The sequence below is a fragment of the Chionomys nivalis genome, chromosome 1, assembly GCF_950005125.1.
Source record: "Chionomys nivalis chromosome 1, mChiNiv1.1, whole genome shotgun sequence".
Taxonomy (NCBI): domain Eukaryota; kingdom Metazoa; phylum Chordata; class Mammalia; order Rodentia; family Cricetidae; genus Chionomys; species Chionomys nivalis.
Window position 1 is genome coordinate 168,004,781 of NC_080086.1, and position 18,485 is coordinate 168,023,265.

General features: G+C 40.7%; 1 protein-coding gene across 5 annotated transcripts in view; it reads left to right on the forward strand.

Moving 5' to 3' along the window:
• Positions 1-14,695, forward strand: part of Cnot4 (CCR4-NOT transcription complex subunit 4) — a 109,906-nt gene extending 95,211 nt beyond the window's left edge. For 3 of the 5 annotated variants that reach the window (XM_057765166.1, XM_057765175.1, XM_057765185.1), the window contains 2 exons: positions 12,435-12,647; positions 13,336-14,695. In XM_057765166.1, coding sequence (XP_057621149.1) covers positions 12,435-12,647; positions 13,336-13,637 — 515 coding nt within the window. In that variant the 3' untranslated portion in view covers positions 13,638-14,695. The remainder of the gene's footprint in view (positions 1-12,434; positions 12,648-13,335) is intronic. The other 2 variants (XM_057765192.1, XM_057765202.1) reach the window with 1 other exon arrangement.
• Positions 14,696-18,485: the final 3,790 nt, after the last annotated feature.

Genomic DNA, 18,485 nt, shown 5'->3' on the forward strand with positions numbered 1-18,485 from the left:
GCTTTAAATTCACTTTGTAACAAGATGACCCTGAACTTCACCATCTTCTGAGTGTTGGGTTACAGGCATGTGCTAACATGTCTGCTTTTATGTAGTGCTGGGAATCAAACCCAGGGCCTTATATAAGTTAGGCAGGCACTTGTCAGCTGAGCTACATCCCCAATCTGATAACTAGACCTTAATGTTTGCTATTTGTGTGCTTTTCCTACTGGACCCAAATGTCCTAGATTTTTCTCTATCAGAAGAGAAAATGGTGTCTATCAGAAATGCTAGTATATTCTGCTAACTGGAGGCACTCTACTCCCCTGTCCATTTACTACCAAAATGAATTTGGATCTTTTAAATGACCATAGTCTTTTCTTCCTTTCTCTTTTGAATTAAAACAACACATTGAACAGAAGGCATAGTCTGGGTTTGGGAACTGACTGAAGAGCAACCACTGCATTGTTAAATGTTGAACCAACAGATTTTTGACATTGGAAGGTTTTGAGATTCAGTTCAGGCAAGTTTTTAAGATTCTTTAAAAATCATGTAATACTTCTAATTATTTTCTTTCACTAAAACATTAGTTCTAATTCACTGTGAAGCTCCAGAATATCTGAAATAAGAATTACAGTTTCTGACTTATATTTAAAATGTATTCATCTAATCTTCCTTCCCTCTTCCCTTCCTGCCTTCTTTTGCAGTGAGCTTGAATATTGACTGAGAATTGGTTCTGTCAAGACCATCTCTGGCAATCTGTTCCAAATTCAACTATAATAAATCATAACTAAGGATGAACACTTACATAAATACATAATCTTAAGTGATTTTAAAATAAAGTCTTTTTAGTGGACTGGTGGTAAGCATAAAAGTCTTTGAATTCATCAGAGTCTTTTGAAATGCTATCCTGCACAGGAGGACTGGCTCTCGTGGACTGGAGAGGATGCGGTCTTATTAAGACAGACTCTCGTGTGTGTGTGTGTGTGCAATAAAAAGTTTAATAATTAAATTACGTGTCACAAACATAGTAGTCAATACCAGGTGATTGTGTTGTTGAATTTCTCTGTTCTTTATATTGAAATAATCACTTGAAAACTGGAAGCAGAAAAGGTTTAATTTTACCCTATTCATTTTAAATAAGAGGAAGGAAAATCAAAATAACCTTTAAAAGCATCAGAAAACCTATGTGCTTAGAGTTGCTTTTTGTTCACTGCAAAATTAGAAGTTAAATTTCCCCTGCTCTCCTTTCCCCCACAATGCGTAGCTTCCTCCATCACCTGCATCTTCCAGTTGATGAGCCTACATTGATACAACACTATCACCCAGATTCCACAGTTTGTAAGAGGGCTACTCACCATGCTGTTGTACATTGTACAGAATTAAACAACTGAAAATGACATGTCCATCACTGTACTGTCCTGACATTCCTCTCTATTCTGTCTGTTCATGCACCCACTCCCACTAAGCCACTGGTTTGTTTACTTTCCCTGTAGTTATCCCTGTTCTATTTCTGTCTTCTTTGGAATAACATTACCCTTTTCAGCTTGTCTCTTTTCACTTATTAATATTACATTTCTAGTGTTTTTTCCCCGTATAGCACACACGACACATAATTACTGAAATTTCTTTTTTTTTTTTTTTTTTTTTTTTTTTTTTGGTTTTTCGAGACAGGGTTTCTCTGTGGCTTTGGAGCCTGTCCTGGAACTAGCTCTGTAGATCAGGCTGGTCTCGAACTCACAGAGATCCACCTGCCTCTGCCTCCCAAGTGCTGGGATTAAAGGTGAAATTTCAATATGTACGTGTTTGTTTCAGAAAATGAGTGTTTGTATCTCAGCCAATCTCAAACCTTAACAAATGCCTCTTGGTTTGCAAAAGTTTTGCATCAAGAAATTCGTGAAGGTGTATGAATGGTCAGCTGAGCTGCATCTGGAAGTGTATGAGTCATCTGTTATACTGTAACTATACTCATTATATTCTGTCTTAATATAAAAGAGTGTCGGGTTCTGAATTTTTTTAAATGAAATTACAGCAAAGTAAACCATTCTGGTGCCCAGAAATACTTAAGCATGCAGCTCATAACCAAGTTATGAATTTGCCAGTTAAAATAATATTTTGGAAAAATGAATAATTTTAGTTTCATTTGCAATTTTTGTGAGTTCATAAGCCCTTAAGATAATTCTATGCTTGTAAGAGGTGTCCATTAGAATCAGATGAGGCTGACTGATCTCACTGTTAAAATAAAAGTGAACTGTATAATCAAAATGCAGTAGATACAGCTTTAGTGATTTAACTTCTAGATGATTGGAAAATCTCTTATTTATAAAAATTATGAATATCAGAAATCTTAGAAATTTCAATAGAAACTATTGGGAATTGCTGTAAAGTCAGCACAAGTATCTAATCTGAATGCAAAACTGGAAAGAATCTTGTACCCCAATAAAAAAATGTTTTTTCAACACTGAACAATCAAAAGCTGTTGCTGACTTTATTGGGAATAGACACCCTTCTGTCATTCAGCAGGGACATGAGAAGCAAGCAGAACAGTGTGGCTATTATAAGAGAGTGGGAACAGGGTGGACCCAGTTGACATTCACTGCATGTTTGGGGGCCATGTGCTCCTGGAGCCTGCAAAGCTTGGACATACTCTGTGTGAGAGTTTGGCTGTAGAATCATGTAGTCTGAATGAACTTGAATTGTAACCTACCTCTTCCTTACATTGTTAAGATATCCCCTGTAATTCCAACTGCATGTTACCCTTTAATTCCTTTCCCAGCACCCTACCACCACCACCACACAGCTTTTTACAATGTTACTGCTTTCCATCTTACTGCTTATTTGATGTGCACAGGAAAAAATTCTGTATATACTATCTATATGTATATATAGATATAAGTAGATAAATAGTGTTGGTCTTTCTTAACTTAGACACAATTCCAAAAGCTATAAAATATTGGAATTTTCAGAATTCTTTATGCTGGTAAGCTGTTAAAGAACTTTGTTTTAATAATTAGGAGTTCTTTATGGCAACTTGTCATTGCAATTTTTTTCTCATAGTTAACTCAAAATCTTTCCATCTTTTCCCATTTATACCGTTTCAGTGCTGTTTTGCAAATCCACAAAGGAGGTTGCTGCTTGTTTTCTGTTTTTTGGATGTCAATCCGATTCTCAGTTCAGCCATTCACTTGTAACTTGATACCCAGTTTTCTTTGTAGCTCTCTGTTGATATGTTACTTGACAGTGCCTTTCTCAGAGTGAGCTTACATCTGATGATAGTAATTCCAGGTGGTCAGACCTGCTTTGCCATGAAAACCATTCTTACTGACAATACTTGTCCTTACATTTGTGTTTATATAAGCATCTAAAAAAGGGGGAGGTGAGGCTCAGACATTAACATTTGTGGTTCGATCAAGGTTGTACTATTTCTGATTTAGATGTGCACATCTGTTTATATGGTGTTTAGACACTCTGTACCAGTTTGGTTTGTTGATTTTTGTTTTTTGAGGCAAGGTTTCTCCATGTAACCCTGACTGTCCTAGAACTCGCTCTGTAGACCAGGGTGGCCTGGAATTCACAGAGATCCACCTGCCTCTGCTTCCTGGGTGCTGGGATTAAAGATGTACGCCACCATACCCAGCTGTACCAGTTTTTTTTTTTTTTTTTAAAAATTCAGATACCATAAGCCTGATAAGTAAACCCATTATGCCTTTTCCTGTGCACGTTACTGGGTACTTAGGTTTTCTTTTTTCTCTCCTGTACTCTCCTGATGCATTTAAAAAAGAAAAAAAATAGGAATGTGTACATGATAAATTTGTGTGATTGAATTTGTTCTAGAGTGAATTCTTGTTTCTATGTCCCCATCTTAGAAGTTTGCCTTATGAAATGACTATAGAATTATAAAATGACAGCTATGTGTTAGTGACTATTTTAATTTGTGTAAAGAATGTAGTAATTTTAAGATATGGTTTTCACTCTTGATTTTGTCACTTGTACAACTACCTCTTTGTTTCCATGTTTTGAACTTCTGTACATTTTGTTAAATATATAGAAAAATGCAGAGTTAAACAATCCAAGCAGTATGGCAGAGACTAACGTAGTATCTAAAGTGCTGAATAAATTTACCTGGACTGTTGGTAGCCATGCTGTTTTTAACCATCTTTATTCCAAAGGGTAATCATTCAAAACAACATGGACTATTGAATTCAAGATATACTATACTCCAACAACCTAAGGAACCTATTCCAAGTGAATTACTTTGATTTGATTGGTTCATTATGGTAAATCTTTTTGGCTTTTATTGGCCACTGTATTCTACTCTGTTTGGGGGTTGGTGTGTCAGAGGGGAAGAAAGAGCTAACTGGAAGGCCCGTGATGTGAGCAGGCAATGTAAGAGGAAGTAAGTCACGGAATATAGGAAGGAAATACTTCTGTTTGAAAAATAGTTGTCAGTAGAAGATACCTTCATGACTACCTGTTCAATTTCAAAATAAGTTTAACATCTTGAATACTTTAGTTGGAAGGGCACTATAGTTCTTGACAAAATCTTGCTTATTTCCCAGAGAAATGTCTTGAAACAAAAGCAGAACAAACGGGTGTTAGTATCAGTTGTTGAAGAATGGAAGTGCGCAGTGTCTGCAGTTGGCCTCTTGCTGCTCTGTGACTTGTCTGTCAAAAATGGCTCTGCAGTCTCATCTGTGAGGGCTGACATCCTAGGGTGCACTTGGCACCTAGAGAGCCTTTTAACTGCCTCTATATCTCCCTTCGTCATGTTACTTAGTCTGTCCTTTTGGTTAGGGGAGCCTATTCTTTCCAAAGAGGGTGGGCAGGAATGAAATGGCCACTGAAATGTGATCTCTGCCTTTTCCTGTGGCTCAATGTTAGTGACCTAAGACTCAGCAGAGGCTTTTCCTCTTTTTTCCATGATTCTACACTTGGCTTTTCCTTGCCATTAGCATGCATTAGATCATTATGGATTCTAATTTTAATCTATAAGAATTAAAATATCTTGCATTACAGATAGATCATATATGCCTATTTTATCTTGTAGATCTTTTCAAATATTATCAGATATTTATGCAACTGACTTTTTTATATGCCATCTCATTTCCACTTCCTTATTATTATTAATATTTATGGGGCATAGCTAGAATGACATTTTAGCAACTTCTGTAGTCAGTGAATCATTGCTCCCACATGGGGACCACCTTCACCCATTCTTTTTCTGACCTGTTTTGGAAAAGGTATTGTTCAGCATCCTTCATTCCATTGCCTAGTAAGGGTTGATACTACTTGCCAAACCAAGGAGGAGCTCAGAGTCTGGTAGGAAAGAATAAATGTAAGTGGATGGTTGAAGCTCGCCGTGGCAGTGCTGAAATAGCCAGGATGCTTGCCTTCTAAGAATGGAGTTTCATCATTCTTTACTAAAATGTAAATCCTGAGGGGTGGATTTTACAATGAGTAACTAGTCCTATTGTTGGGCAGAATGAAGTTCTCTTCCTCCTTTACTGTTTTGGGAAAGACATGTAGGAAGATGCTTTATCAGGTTTCTTTTCTCTTTTTCTGTTTTTTCAAGATGGGGTTTCTCTGTGCTGTGTAGCCCTGGCTATCCTGTAACTGGTAGGCCAGGCTGACCCTGAATTCACAGAGATCCATCATCTGCCTTTGCCTCCTAAGTGCTGGAGTTAAAGGGATGTGCCACCACCACTCACCTTAGAGCAGATGTGGACCTCGAGATGCTAGAGTGGTTGACTCTCAAGGTCTAGCATGACCCCGTGCCTGGAATTTTGTAATCTGTTTTGGGGAAATCATAGTCTGGCAGGTGGTCTCTATGTCATCTTAGGTGTGTGTCATGTGGTCTTTGTGTTTTCACCCAGGGTTTTCCCTAACTCAACCTAACCCTAGCCTGCTCAAGAGTGTACATTTTGCTCTTGTATACGCATGTATGTGTGGACTTCTTGTAGTCTACAGCCTCTGTAGATTTCCTAGACAGATCTGTCTGTATGTCTGTCTGTCTCTCCCTGTTCCTCTCTTTTTCTCCTTCCCTCCCCTTCTCTGTCTCCTTTATTGAGCTTAATGTTTATATCCCCTGGTTCAGGTTCCTTCTGATCCTTTCTGTTATTATTTCCTATATAGAGGAAATAATCTTTGGAATTAAATTTCTAGTTTGCCCCCCCCCCCCCTTTTCCAGTTGGTTACTTCTAGATACCCTGGCTGGCCTGAAACTCACTTTGCAGACTAGGCCAGCCTCAAATTTGTAGTGCCCTTTTGCTCCTGAAATGATAAGTGCGCCCCATGATCCCCATCAGTGTTTTCCTCGTTTATATTCAGGTTTATACATGGACATTCTTCATGTATCAGTCATCTGGATCCCTTATTCTCAAGATGATCTTAGTTTCTTCCAAAATAGGCTTATAGTTCTTGACAGGCATGTTCTAGAACAGAAAAATGTAAAGCACACCTGCTTATATCTTTTAAAATGCCGTGCTTTGTGGTGGCCCACCAGCCTCTGTTCTTCCCAGAGGCTCCCTCCACCTGCCTCTGATGCTTGCCTGGGCACCAAGGGTCCCATCTGCAGAGTGTCAGGTTGGTCGCTTCCTTCTTTTGCCTCATAGTGCCTGTTTGTTTCTACCACAGTACTGACTGTTCTGTGCTCTGGTTAGGCACCCTGTCTCTCTGCACTGTATCTCATGGGTGCTGCCAGGACCAGCACTGGTTGATAGTGAATTTCACAGGAATGAATACTGTCATGTTACACTGATTCTTGGTTACTGTTGTTGACATTTTTTAGTTATATAACCTTGGATAAATTCTTTAAAGGACTAGAGGCTATTCAGCTTCTCATTTGTAAAATGAAGCTGCTACTTAACTTCACTGAACTCTTAGCCCTGAAATAGTGACCCAGAACAGAGTGACAGAGAGGTGTCTGGAGTAGAAAACTGATAAACTGTGTTTTACAAATCTTGGTTGCTGTCCTTTATTAGTACCAGAATATTTGCTTTTTTAAAGCAGCACTTCTGGCCATGTGTGGTGACGTACACTTTTCGTGGCAGCACTTGGGAGGCAGAACTGGCCAACTTTCTACGAGGCTAGCTTGATCTACGTAGTGAATTCCAGACCAGTCAGGGGTACATGATGAGACCATGTCTAAAAAGGGGGCGGGGGGTAGCGTTTCCTATTTAAACAATACAGATGTACTGGATTTTTTTTTTTAATGTATATATGTTAAAGTGTTTTGGCACCCGAACAGTACTGAAGGCATCTTTGTGACTCGTTTCTTTCTTGTTTACATTAAGGGAAGCTTTTTGGGTACCCAAACCTCCACCTGGCTTCCACACATAAAAATTGAATTTTGTATAGGTTCTTCAAGTCTGATCTTGAAATAAGGGGAAAGTGCAAGATACCAAGCTCCTTGACAAGAGTAGTATTGTTCCCACAGTGCGTGTCATCTAGAAGGGTTTGGGTGAGAGAGAAAAAAGGCAGATTTTTGGGAGACTGAGTAAAAATTAACTCAGAGATTCAGAAAGCATTCCAGTGAAGTAGACTGACAGGAACTACCGTTTACAGAGCAGAAGGCTTGTCTAGCTGACTCCACGTTTTTCCGCTTATGTCATTTCTGCTTCCTTATATTGGTGTAAGCAAAATTTAACTTCTAGATATTTTGTTAAGGCACCTGACATTTTCTCTTTAGAACTCTTGTCATTTGCATTCTTAGATTTTTTTTTTTAAATCAAAATCTACTTTCAGGACTGTGGTGAAACCCTTTTGTCTGTGCCCAAGCAACTCGGCTCTGCCATTCGGTGGGTCTTGCTTTATAATAAACATAGTCCTAGAAATTTGAGTATAAACTCTATCATTTAAGTGGAATATTTTTCAAAAACTGATTGTATTTATGTCTGAAAGACAGCTTAGCTCCATATTAATAAATTACAGTAATTTTTGCAGCAATTCTAAAGAATATTTTTATATAAAACCTCTAATATGATAACTTTTTGTTCCTTAAAGTTTGGTTTAGCATAGTTCATTTATATTTGAATCACATGAAGATGGGTTGTTGAAGTTTGAGGGAGTTGGGCTTTCATACAGTAAATGCTGATGAGGATGGACGTCAAGCCCAGACTAGTGAGGCGGTGTGACGAAAGCAGCAGTGCGGAGACGCATGGGGCCGTATCCTGTGTCCTGACGGAAGTGCACGTGTAGGAGCCTTTGATTGTGCATGATGAGAGCAAAGGGAAAGAGAAGTGTACATATTTGGGGGCTTTTTGGAGTAACTGTGAGAAAGAACTTGAAGGCTGAAATATAAGATGACTTTTAGGACTGCTTTCTAACTGGGGCTCACACAGGGTGTCAGGCCACTCTTTCAGAATAATTTAACTTGAAATATGAGTTCTCTAGTCCCAGTACTGCAGTCTGGTAGATGAAAACTAAGAATTAGGGTTCAAATTTTTATGAACCAGCTGATCCTACCCAAGTGTAAAAGAGCTGGAGGACTTGGCATATCTGTGAATTTAATTTTGTCAAACTATCTTAGTTGATAAGGCCTGTGTGTTTACAGATAGCCCTGCCAGCACTAATTACATACTTTTTAAAAGTCAGTATCATTTTTACCATAAAATATATTTAGTGGCTTGATCTTCTTTGTACCTTGCTTGGTCTTTTCAAGTTCTGCTTGTGTGATTCCTTTCCATGTTCTTCTCACCTTTGCAATGTTTTGGCCATGGGCAGACATGCTAATCAGGTTGGCCACACAGCACCTCTGTGAGCACAGTGACTGTTATGGCTAGGTTCCTAAGAGACCTGTATACTTGCCCAGTTTCGGCAAGTTAGACATCTGCTGCCTTGCTTCATTGGGAAGTTTACTGGTGACCAATAGAGAAACACTTGTTAGTCATTTATTAAAAATGAATGTGCTTCTGATGACTTCTCTATTCTATCCGCATAGGGGTAAGGCAGTAGAGCTCAGCTAAGAGACTAAGTATGCCACATGTTCAAGGTGATATTGACAGGCAGCCCTAGAGCTGCTTTCTGCAGCCCAGTGACAGTTTTCAGCCCCGTGTTTTGTGTGCATCCTTAAAATTAAATTACACCCCATAGAGTCAGTGTGGTCCAAGTGCTGATACTGTTTGGAGAGGGAATGTAACCTTCAAAGCAAAGGAGTCCCGTTTCTTTGTCCATGGTCCTAATGGGAGACTCTGCCCCACCTCCCTCCCATGATACTTAGAGTATCTGCAGACACATTGGATTGCCACAGCTAGCATCTGGAGGGTGTGGTGCTGGTAAGCATCCCACAGTGTGTAGGACAGCTAGCCACACGAGGATTGTAGTGCAGTGCCTATGGCTGCCAAGCCAGGGTGGGGCTGAGTGACAGCACTTACTATAGAAACAAACGTGGCTGTTTTTCTAGGGATGGACTTACTAGAGGTCTACTGTCAAAAGGAATCCAGGTCAAGCTGTGAGGTAGGGTATATGGAACTGTGTTGATGAGGTTGGTTGTCTTTGCACAAACACTCAGCAGTAGAGAAGGTGTTGAAGTAAACCTTTCTCCTAAGCTCTATAGAATATGTTTCCATTCCACAAGCTAAGGCTGTGGGTCTTGTCTTGTGTAGTGCCCCTCCCCTACACGTCTTCACTGTCAGCCACACATTATGTATGCTCTGAAGCTTCCAGAATGTTTAGGCACCTGCTTTGTTTTGAGGGGGGGGAAGGAATGTTGTTTGATGTTTTTCAGTAAAGATTATTTCCCAAGCTCTCTTATATTCAAACTATCCTGAGTTTATAGTTTCCCGTTGTTTGTGTGCCATGTACCAGAGATGACTACCTTTGGGTAACACTATAGCAGAGTTGTATTATTTTGCAATCAGGGGAACAAATAGCCTTTGATTAAAAAGAAAGAAAAAGTGGGGTTTTTTTGTTTTTGTTTGTTTGTTTTTAAATAGTTATTGGTTGGCGGCAAAGCTGAGATGTAGGGTGCAGGGCTCTTTGACAGTATTGTTACTAGCCTCATACATAGTAAGATTTCCTGAGTGTGGTACTCAGTAAGTGGAGGTAAGTGTTCTTTTGTTTTGCTTTTGGCAAATATAAAGTAACAGTTAAGAAAATATTATGAGTGAGGTAAGGAAGAGAGAAGCCAGTCGTTGACCCGGACTAGCCAGACCATCCAGGAGGAATTACCGTCCTGTAGTCCTTCCCATAATTACTCAGCATCTTTTTCCTACCAAGACATTGAAGGTTTTGTTTCTCGGAGTTCAGCTTTGCTCCATGGAACAGCTTTCTAAGTTTATTCTCCCCTGAGTTTCACTGCTTTAGAAGCCATACTGTGTCTTACCCACCAAACCTTCCTGTAACTGAACACATTCTATGATTTCAGGTTTTTTCAGGGAAATCTTGTTTATGTGTAGTGCAAGTTATGGACCTAGAGGGAAACACTGATGATTATATTTTCAGGGGGGTATTTAGTATAGTTGATAGAGCACTTGCCTAGAATGCGGGAAGCCCTGGGTGTGGGTCCCAGCATCATGCACTTGTACTTTCAGTACTCCAGAGGCATAGGCAAGAGGATCAGTCATCTTTACTTATATAGGAAGTTCAAGGCCAGCCTAAGATGCCTAAGACCTTGTCTCAAGGAGGGAGGCTGGTTCTTTGGACTTGGGGGTGTAGCTCAGTGACAGAGTGCTTTCCTAGCTCACAGTTCTGAATTTAACCTCCAGTAACACAACACAGGGTGGGGGTGGTCTCTTGGCTACAAAGTCCAGCCTGTTCTTTGAGGTGTGTTATTTCTGTGTCCTGCCCATCATCCCTGATAGACAGGCTAGTGATGCTCCTGTTTTCTTTGTTTCTTTTTAATTGTGGACCTCTTAGGACCCTTAAATGTTTGACTCTTAAAAAAAATTCAATTAGTAGTCCACACAAAGTAGACCAAGAGAGATCTTGATAATAATATTTTTTTTTCAAATATATCCCTCTGTCTGGTCTCAGGTTACCAAAAATGAGTTTTATGAATGAGGGCAACTTTTTTCTCTTTTGGGGCAATCTGGCCATGTACCATGATTCCCCTGCCCCATTCACCTTGGGTATTACTAGCTAGGATTCAAGCATGCACTGCTAAGACTAATAGTAGAAAATGTCCCTGTCTGTTTTTTACCTATTTACCTCACAGAGTTGTGACAATCAAATGTACAGTGCCTTGTAAGTTGTATGACACAATGCAAAAGAAAATAATATGCAGGTGTAAAGAAGGATAAGGCTTAGGAAATAATACCAGTTGTGAAGTAAAGTTAAGTTTGAGGATACCGCCTCAGCCCCCATTGTTTCGTTTACCTAGTGTGGAGTGTTCTTCATTTCAGTCAGGTTCAGAGATGAGCTTTATTGCCTTTAGTTGTGTTTGTCTTCCATAAATGATAGTACCGTGAGATGCTACATTTGCTGAAACCTAGTAAAATCTGACCATAGGTCAGTGATGAGGTGAAGCAAAATTTGAAGAGAAAATTCTGAATTTATCAAAGAGCATAGACTGCCTGATCAATCATTGTCACTGTTGATATTATCCTCTATGTTGATTGCTGATCAGTTCTTTAGATGGAGATGTTTTTGCTTTTCAAAAGCTATAGTTGGTCATTTGATTCATTTTTATTTTCAATAAAACAGTTATTCTAAGGAGTTGTTAGACTCTACCTTCACAGCCCCAAGTATTACATATGGGTTCTGCACAATAGTAAACCCCAGTTTAAACCACAGTTGATACAAACCCATTTTAAATCAGTAGCGACTTCTGTTTGACAATATCCATAAAAGACAGTGAAAACCATAGGCTTAAACTCTGAGGAGCTGGAGAGGAGTGTAGAGCAGAGCTGAGAGACACCGGAGACCAGCTCCACCAAGAGGTGCCCAGCCCCTGCTTGCTGCTCTTTTGGGAAAATGTCCTTTCCAGATTCAGAAGTTTGTTGATTATCTGATTATCTGATCATGCCCCTTCAGTGCAATACCAAGTTTATAATCAGGAGAACTTGGCTTTCTTTTACTTTTGGCTTATGTTTATTCTCCATAAAATGACTTTCTTCCTTTTAATGGACCCAGAAATGAGCTCCTAAGTGAACTGATAGAAATTTTTTTCTAATAGTGTACATCAACTGAGCTGGCTAAATAGCCTCACATCATGAAACTTTATCATGTAGCTGGTGCTGGCTTGTCACTGGAGATTGAGTCCTGCAGCTGGATTACTGATTTGTACACTTGTAGTAGTCAGGAGGCCCCTCCCATCAGCCTGAGAAAGCTTCCTGTCCCTAACTTGAAGGCCCTGAGCTCACAATCAAAGCCCTAACCCAGTTTGTAGGACGACCCATTAACGCTCAGTAAAGAAAGAGTAATTCCTCTCCCGCTTAACCACCAAAGAACAGCATATGTTTCTAACGTCAGCTTTTTATTTTTTTTATCTTTCATTTTTTTGTTGGTAAATCTCCCAGACAACAACAGTTCTGTAGAGAGTTTAAATATGAAGGAATGGCAGGACGGGCTAAGGGCACTTCTACCCAACATTAACATCAACTTTGGTGGACTGCCCAATTCTTCTTCCCCCTCCAACGCCAACCACAGTGCACCAACGTCCAACACTGCCACCTCCGACAGCGTGAGTTGGGACAGCCCTGGCAGCTGGACAGACCCAGCCATCATCACAGGTAACTTTCTCGCTCCCTTCAGCTCCACCCACAGCCGTCAGTGGGGGCTTTTTGGTTTTGCACAAATTAAATCAGAACAGGGGTCTTTCCGACATAAGTCACGAGTTCCTTTCACAAAGCCTGATTCATTCTTAGGGTCATGGTGAACCAGTCAGCCTAGTCGTGTGCCTCGGTTGCTCCTTTTGGTGTAAGGTGTTACTAGTCTGGCAGCATGCGTATATTTTGTAGGCCTCAAAGTACAAAAGGGTCTAACTGAGCCATGTTAAGAGAAACATACTCCACTCTTTATAAAGCTCCCTATATAAGGCTGTCCTTGTTCAGATCCCTGTTGGAGAAGGCAAGTGCGATAGGGAAATACGCCATTTGCTTCTGGGGATCCTGGGCTTCTTTGGGGGGAGGCTGTTGGGGGATTTTTGGTTTTGTTTTTCCGCTGTTCCGCCTCTGAAAGTGAGGGAGTAAATTCATAGTTGAAGAGGAGTGTTTATGCAACAGTAAATCTTGGTCATTGCTGGAAAAGGGGGAAGGTGGTCAAAAGAACTTTTTTTTTTAAAAGTTTCAGTTGGAAATTTAAAATTGTAATTCTTTTATTTCTCGGGTAAATAAATCACTCTTTAAAATTTAACTGAGTACCTTGGTGCTCTTCCTTACAAACTCACCGTTTTCTTTTTGTCTCCTGTTTCCTCTGTAGGTATTCCAGCATCTTCAGGAAACAGTTTAGACTCTATTCAAGATGACAATCCTCCACACTGGCTAAAATCCCTTCAGGCCCTCACAGAGATGGACGGCCCCAGCGCTGCCCCGTCACAGACTCACCACAGCGCCCCCTTCAGCACACAGATCCCTCTGCACAGAGCCAGTTGGAATCCTTACCCACCTCCTTCAAATCCTTCCAGCTTCCACTCCCCACCCCCAGGCTTCCAGACAGCCTTCAGACCCCCCAGCAAAACCCCTACAGATCTGCTACAGAGTTCAACACTGGACCGCCACTAAGCAAAGAGGGAGTTGAGAAGGGCAGGATCTGTCCACCCTGTCTCTCCCTCTCGGCCCACTCACAGCTCCCTTCTCATCTCTTACGTTCTGAAGAATCCAGTTCCTGGTCATTTTTTTCTCCCTACCCCAGATGTGATGCGCTCACAGCATCTTTACCATCTTTTGTTTGATTGTAAAAGTTTCAGTTGATCCAGCATTTGAGTGAGTGACACTGTTGAATGGTTCTGGGGAGGAAATGCCTTTTTAAGCAGAGGAAAAAGAAAATCTAAAGGCAGTCTCGATACTTAGAAAATTACTGTGTGTCTGTCGCTCATAATAATGACATAGTCTGCTTAGCAGGAAATGACGATTAATCTCTAGGAAAGGTCAAGTAAATGCATTATCAACTGCAGACTGAAAACCAGGCTGATTGGAATGAGATTGCTAAATGCATGGAGGAAAGCAGTGGTCCTGGAATCCATCTTGTATTCAGCTTTTCACTATTGCAGGAAAAATGCTTTTCATTTTAAATTCTTATTGAATTGATGGGGAGGACTCAATTGTGTCATTAAGCAAAGGGAAGTTTATTGGTAGTGGATGGCAAGATGAATTATCTGTAGAATCTGACCTACTGCTAAAGAGTTTATAAAGAGGGAGAAGTAAATTTTTTAAAGAAAAAAAATTTTTGGGTTTAGATTTAAATTCAGATGTTTTAAAGGAAAAAAGTATTCACAGATTTAATATCTATCTATAACATAAGAGCTGAATTATAAATGATTTCCTCAGTCTTTCTCCTCTGTCAGAATCTTTTTTTCTTTGACCGTAAGTCCACCTGGCAGGGCACTCTGAGCCAGCACTCTGGGGCCATCTGATCACCAACAGGAGCAAATCTCTGACCTCTTTGCCTGCAGCTTTTACTTAACCCTGTAGTTTCTGGACGTTTGTGCAGTATTGAAAAGACAGGAGAAAAGAAAACAAACCTGGTTATAACCTGATGCTAAAACTAAAAACAAGGAAATGTACCTCTTTCTTCAGAATTAAAACTAAAATCTTAAATAAAACAGAAAACTTGATGGTGACTACTGGGTGATTCTTGGTTTTGTTTTTCCAGTTCGTTCCTTGTGAATTTGAAATATTTTGTGATGCAATACCATTTTGAGTTTCCACTAGATTTTACATCTTCAACTACCGAGGATGGTTTTGAAGGAAGTAGGAAACAAATAACAGTTCTTTTTGTCAATTACTGCTAGTTTTAAGGATCATCAGCCTTCTTACTGGCAGCAGTTCCTCTTCCAGTGGCTGTCATTAGCCGAGACCTCTACCAGGCTGCTAGAGATGCAGAGCAGACCATCCCAGCTGAGAGGCTGCTTGCCAAGAGAGGATAGGATCACCTCTAGGGAGACCTGGCAGGAGCATCAGGTGTCAATGGCATCCTCTTACCAATTACAGGAGATACAGAAGCCCTGGAGTGGGCAGTCAGGAGTGCCTGGCGATAGAGAGAGACACCCACTATAGGAGGGGAGATGGGATGCGGTGTTTCCTCCCAGAACCCGGGGAATCTGAACAGTTTGTCTTTTTTTAGACTGCACCGATTGACAATCGTGTTGCCCAAAGGGAATCTTCTAGAAGACAAGGTGTATATGATGTGCTTTGTGACTGATTTGTTTTTTCTTAACCTACTTATCTTCACTTTTACTTCATTTGAAGAAAGCAGGTTTTTTGGTTTGTTTTGTTTAATGCATTCACACCTATAATCTCAGAAGTCAGGAGCCTGAGACAGGATTGCCATGAGTTCCAGGCCAGCCTGGGATATGGAGTGAGACCCATATCCTGTCAAAAGAAATAAAGTAAAATGAAAACAGTATTGTAGATAGTGAACAGTATATTCTCAAATATCACCACAAGTACAGGCTGAAAGAGAATAGGAAAAACACGTTTTGTAAAATAACCAAAATGTTGTAGTGATGTGAAAGAGCTTTGTCCTGTGACCTTTGCTTTGGTTTCCAGAACCTTCTTGGTGTAACACTGAGGAAGCACAGGCCTTTCCAGGAAGCCAGTGGGGGAATCCTGCAATCAGTAAATCAGTAAAAATGCGCTTTTTCTGTGAAAGGAAATTCTTCCCTGCTGTAGCTGTGTGTTTAATGGACCACACCTACTCCATAAAGGGGTAGCCACTGCTGAAAAGATAGCCGTGACCTGTGCGCCTCCCACAGGTTAAAATCAGCCTACAAGACTGTAGCACTTTGGGCACCTCTGTCTGTCCTGCTGCTGGGCCTTTAGTCACAACCCTCAGACACTGTCAGTCAGACTTCCCTTTCTTCCCTTCTGCCAACTGTTACAGCCCTAAACAACAAACTGTTTAGTTCTTAAAAGCTGAACAACAGCAGGCCCAACAGTGGCTGGAGAGCAGTGCTCAACTAGATGAACTAGAGTTTAGTGTTAGCTTCTCCAGTAAGTTTTGAAAGCCTGCTTGGGGAAGACAATGAGTGGGTCAGGTCACAGTGAGTTCTGGAGAGCAAACTCAGCAGTCATAGTACCTGATATGTCTGTCTGCTGTGTAAGGCCAGCCCTAGATGCGTGGGGCTCACTGGTTTCTGTGCTTAAACTCGCTTCCCTGCCATCTCCTTGAGTAAATTAAAAGCACAGGACTTAGGGGTGGGGTGTGTGTGACTGATTAAGGCATGGACGGCTTGGACAAAGTCTAAGGAATACAGGAAGTACCTGGACCAAAGTGGCAGGCAGCCTGCGCTTACAGAGGCAGTGGGAACTGTGGTGTGGGCAACTTCACTGTGACTATCTCAGTCATGTGGGTCTGGTATATCTGAGTATTCCTAAGGCCTTTCTCTTCCTGGGTCCTCTTTTTCTTAGGTTCCGATTATTATTCTCCAACCTTTTCTCCTCCAGTTTCATACTTTGCTGGAATGGTATATTTTAGTAATTTCTTGAGAAAAGACAGGAAGAAAACATTCTCACAATGTATATGTCTGAAATTAATATTTTCCAGTTTGGGTGGGTGGCCTGAAGAATACAGGGTTCTAAGTAGCCGAAATTCTTCCCTTCACGAGTTTGAAGGCATCACTCTGTCATCTTGCTCTCTGCATTACTGTCGGAAAGCCAGCGAAAATGCAATCTGCCTTTCTCCCTCTCGTCTGCTGTGTTCTAAAACTTTGTCTTCAGTGTAGCTCTTGGTTCTGGACACAGTGACCATTTAGAATTTGGCCAGTCATGGCCAGCTCTGGAAAATGGTGTTACATCATTAATGACTTTCTTGCACTTACTTTCTGAGTTCTATTGAAAGAAAAAAATCTCAATACTGAAATAGGGGACTTGGGACATTTCCTGTGCTTGTCTTTTGCTATTTTTCCGTCCCTGCCTGGTGCTCAGCTTTCTAGAAAGTCTCACTCTATTGCTTTTTTGTGTCTGTCTTTCTCCAAGATGATTTCATCTGTCTGCTTTGATCTTCTCTTCCAAGTTAGTAGCTTCTTAGACGTTTTTAATACTTGGTTGTCTGTTTAAGAACAAGACCAAAAATTGTGACTGAAGTATTTGAAACTCTGAGTAGGTTGCTTCACTCGTGGAAGGCCTGGCGTTTTCTACGCTGTTGCCAGTCTGTAGCCCTTCCTTGTCTTTGCGGCTTTGAATCTGGAGAGAAGAGTCTTATGGGATGGGAAGGGTTTCATTTAGCATTCAGAGCTAGCATTTCAGAGCTACGTGGTGTGTGTGGGGGTGTCTCTCTGTTTTCACTAAACATAGGTTATTTATTACCTTCTGATGTGGAGTTGAGGACTGAGTAGGGATAACTGTATAGCTAAATTCCCATCACAGCCCTTTGGTAATCCTTACCATAGTCTCATCCCATACTCTTTCTCCGTGGCTTGAGCTGCCTGGTTTTACCTGGTTCTGTGCTTTGGAGGACTTCATGGTGTAAGTGGGATTGAGTCTCACAGCTCTGCCTGCTGTTAAAGGCTGGACTTTCTCAAATCAGCTGTGAGACTTCACTGATCTTTCTGCCCGCCCCACCCCGGGAGCAGAAATGCGATGAGACCCGTGGGTTTGATCTGTCATCTCAGCGTTTGTGTTCTCATCTTACAAACCAGTAGGCATAGTTTATCGTACAGAGCTAAGAGGGAACTCTGTCTTCCGTTAGTGGCCATTGAGCAGTTGTCTTGATGGTCCTTTGTTTAAATAGTGCCTACCTTCTGTGCCACTTTTTCTTTTCGAACTTAAAATTATTTCCTTTTTAAACACCTTTTCCGATAAAGTTCTTTTGATGTGCAATCAATAGTTTATGAAAGGTAACCATGCAGAGCGTTATTAAATTTTAAGATGGATGTTAAAGTCACATTTTATGTGCTTTTAAGGAGGGCTGCAAATCGGATGGATGTGGGTCATTTAGACCTAACTAAATTAGAGCAATTCTGAAAGTTGTGGCAGAGGAAAAATAGCCCGCTCCTAACTGTATGGGAATTGTATCTTCAGAACAGGTAATGCTGCAGATTGTGTATTTCCATGGGGATTCTGCTAGAATAGCCATCTAAATTCTGTGAGTGCCCTTCAGTAGTTTGCCTGCACTCAGAGATTATAGGTGCACTGTGCGTGAGCTTTTTATATCATTTGGGTTAAGGCCTGCACTATGTAAGCCTTTAAATGAAAGCACACAGAACTTAAAGCAATTTTGAGATGGATCACGCCTGCCTAAGTCAGGGATCTATTCAAATGAAATGGAAGTCATTTTAGCATGAACTACTTGGAAAATACAATTCATTTTGTCACAGAAGGCATAACTCTGTTAAGGACTCGATCAGCAGTTACTAACAGGAAGAACTCCCTTTGAAGATATATTTATAAGAAAGTGATCTGAGGAAACAA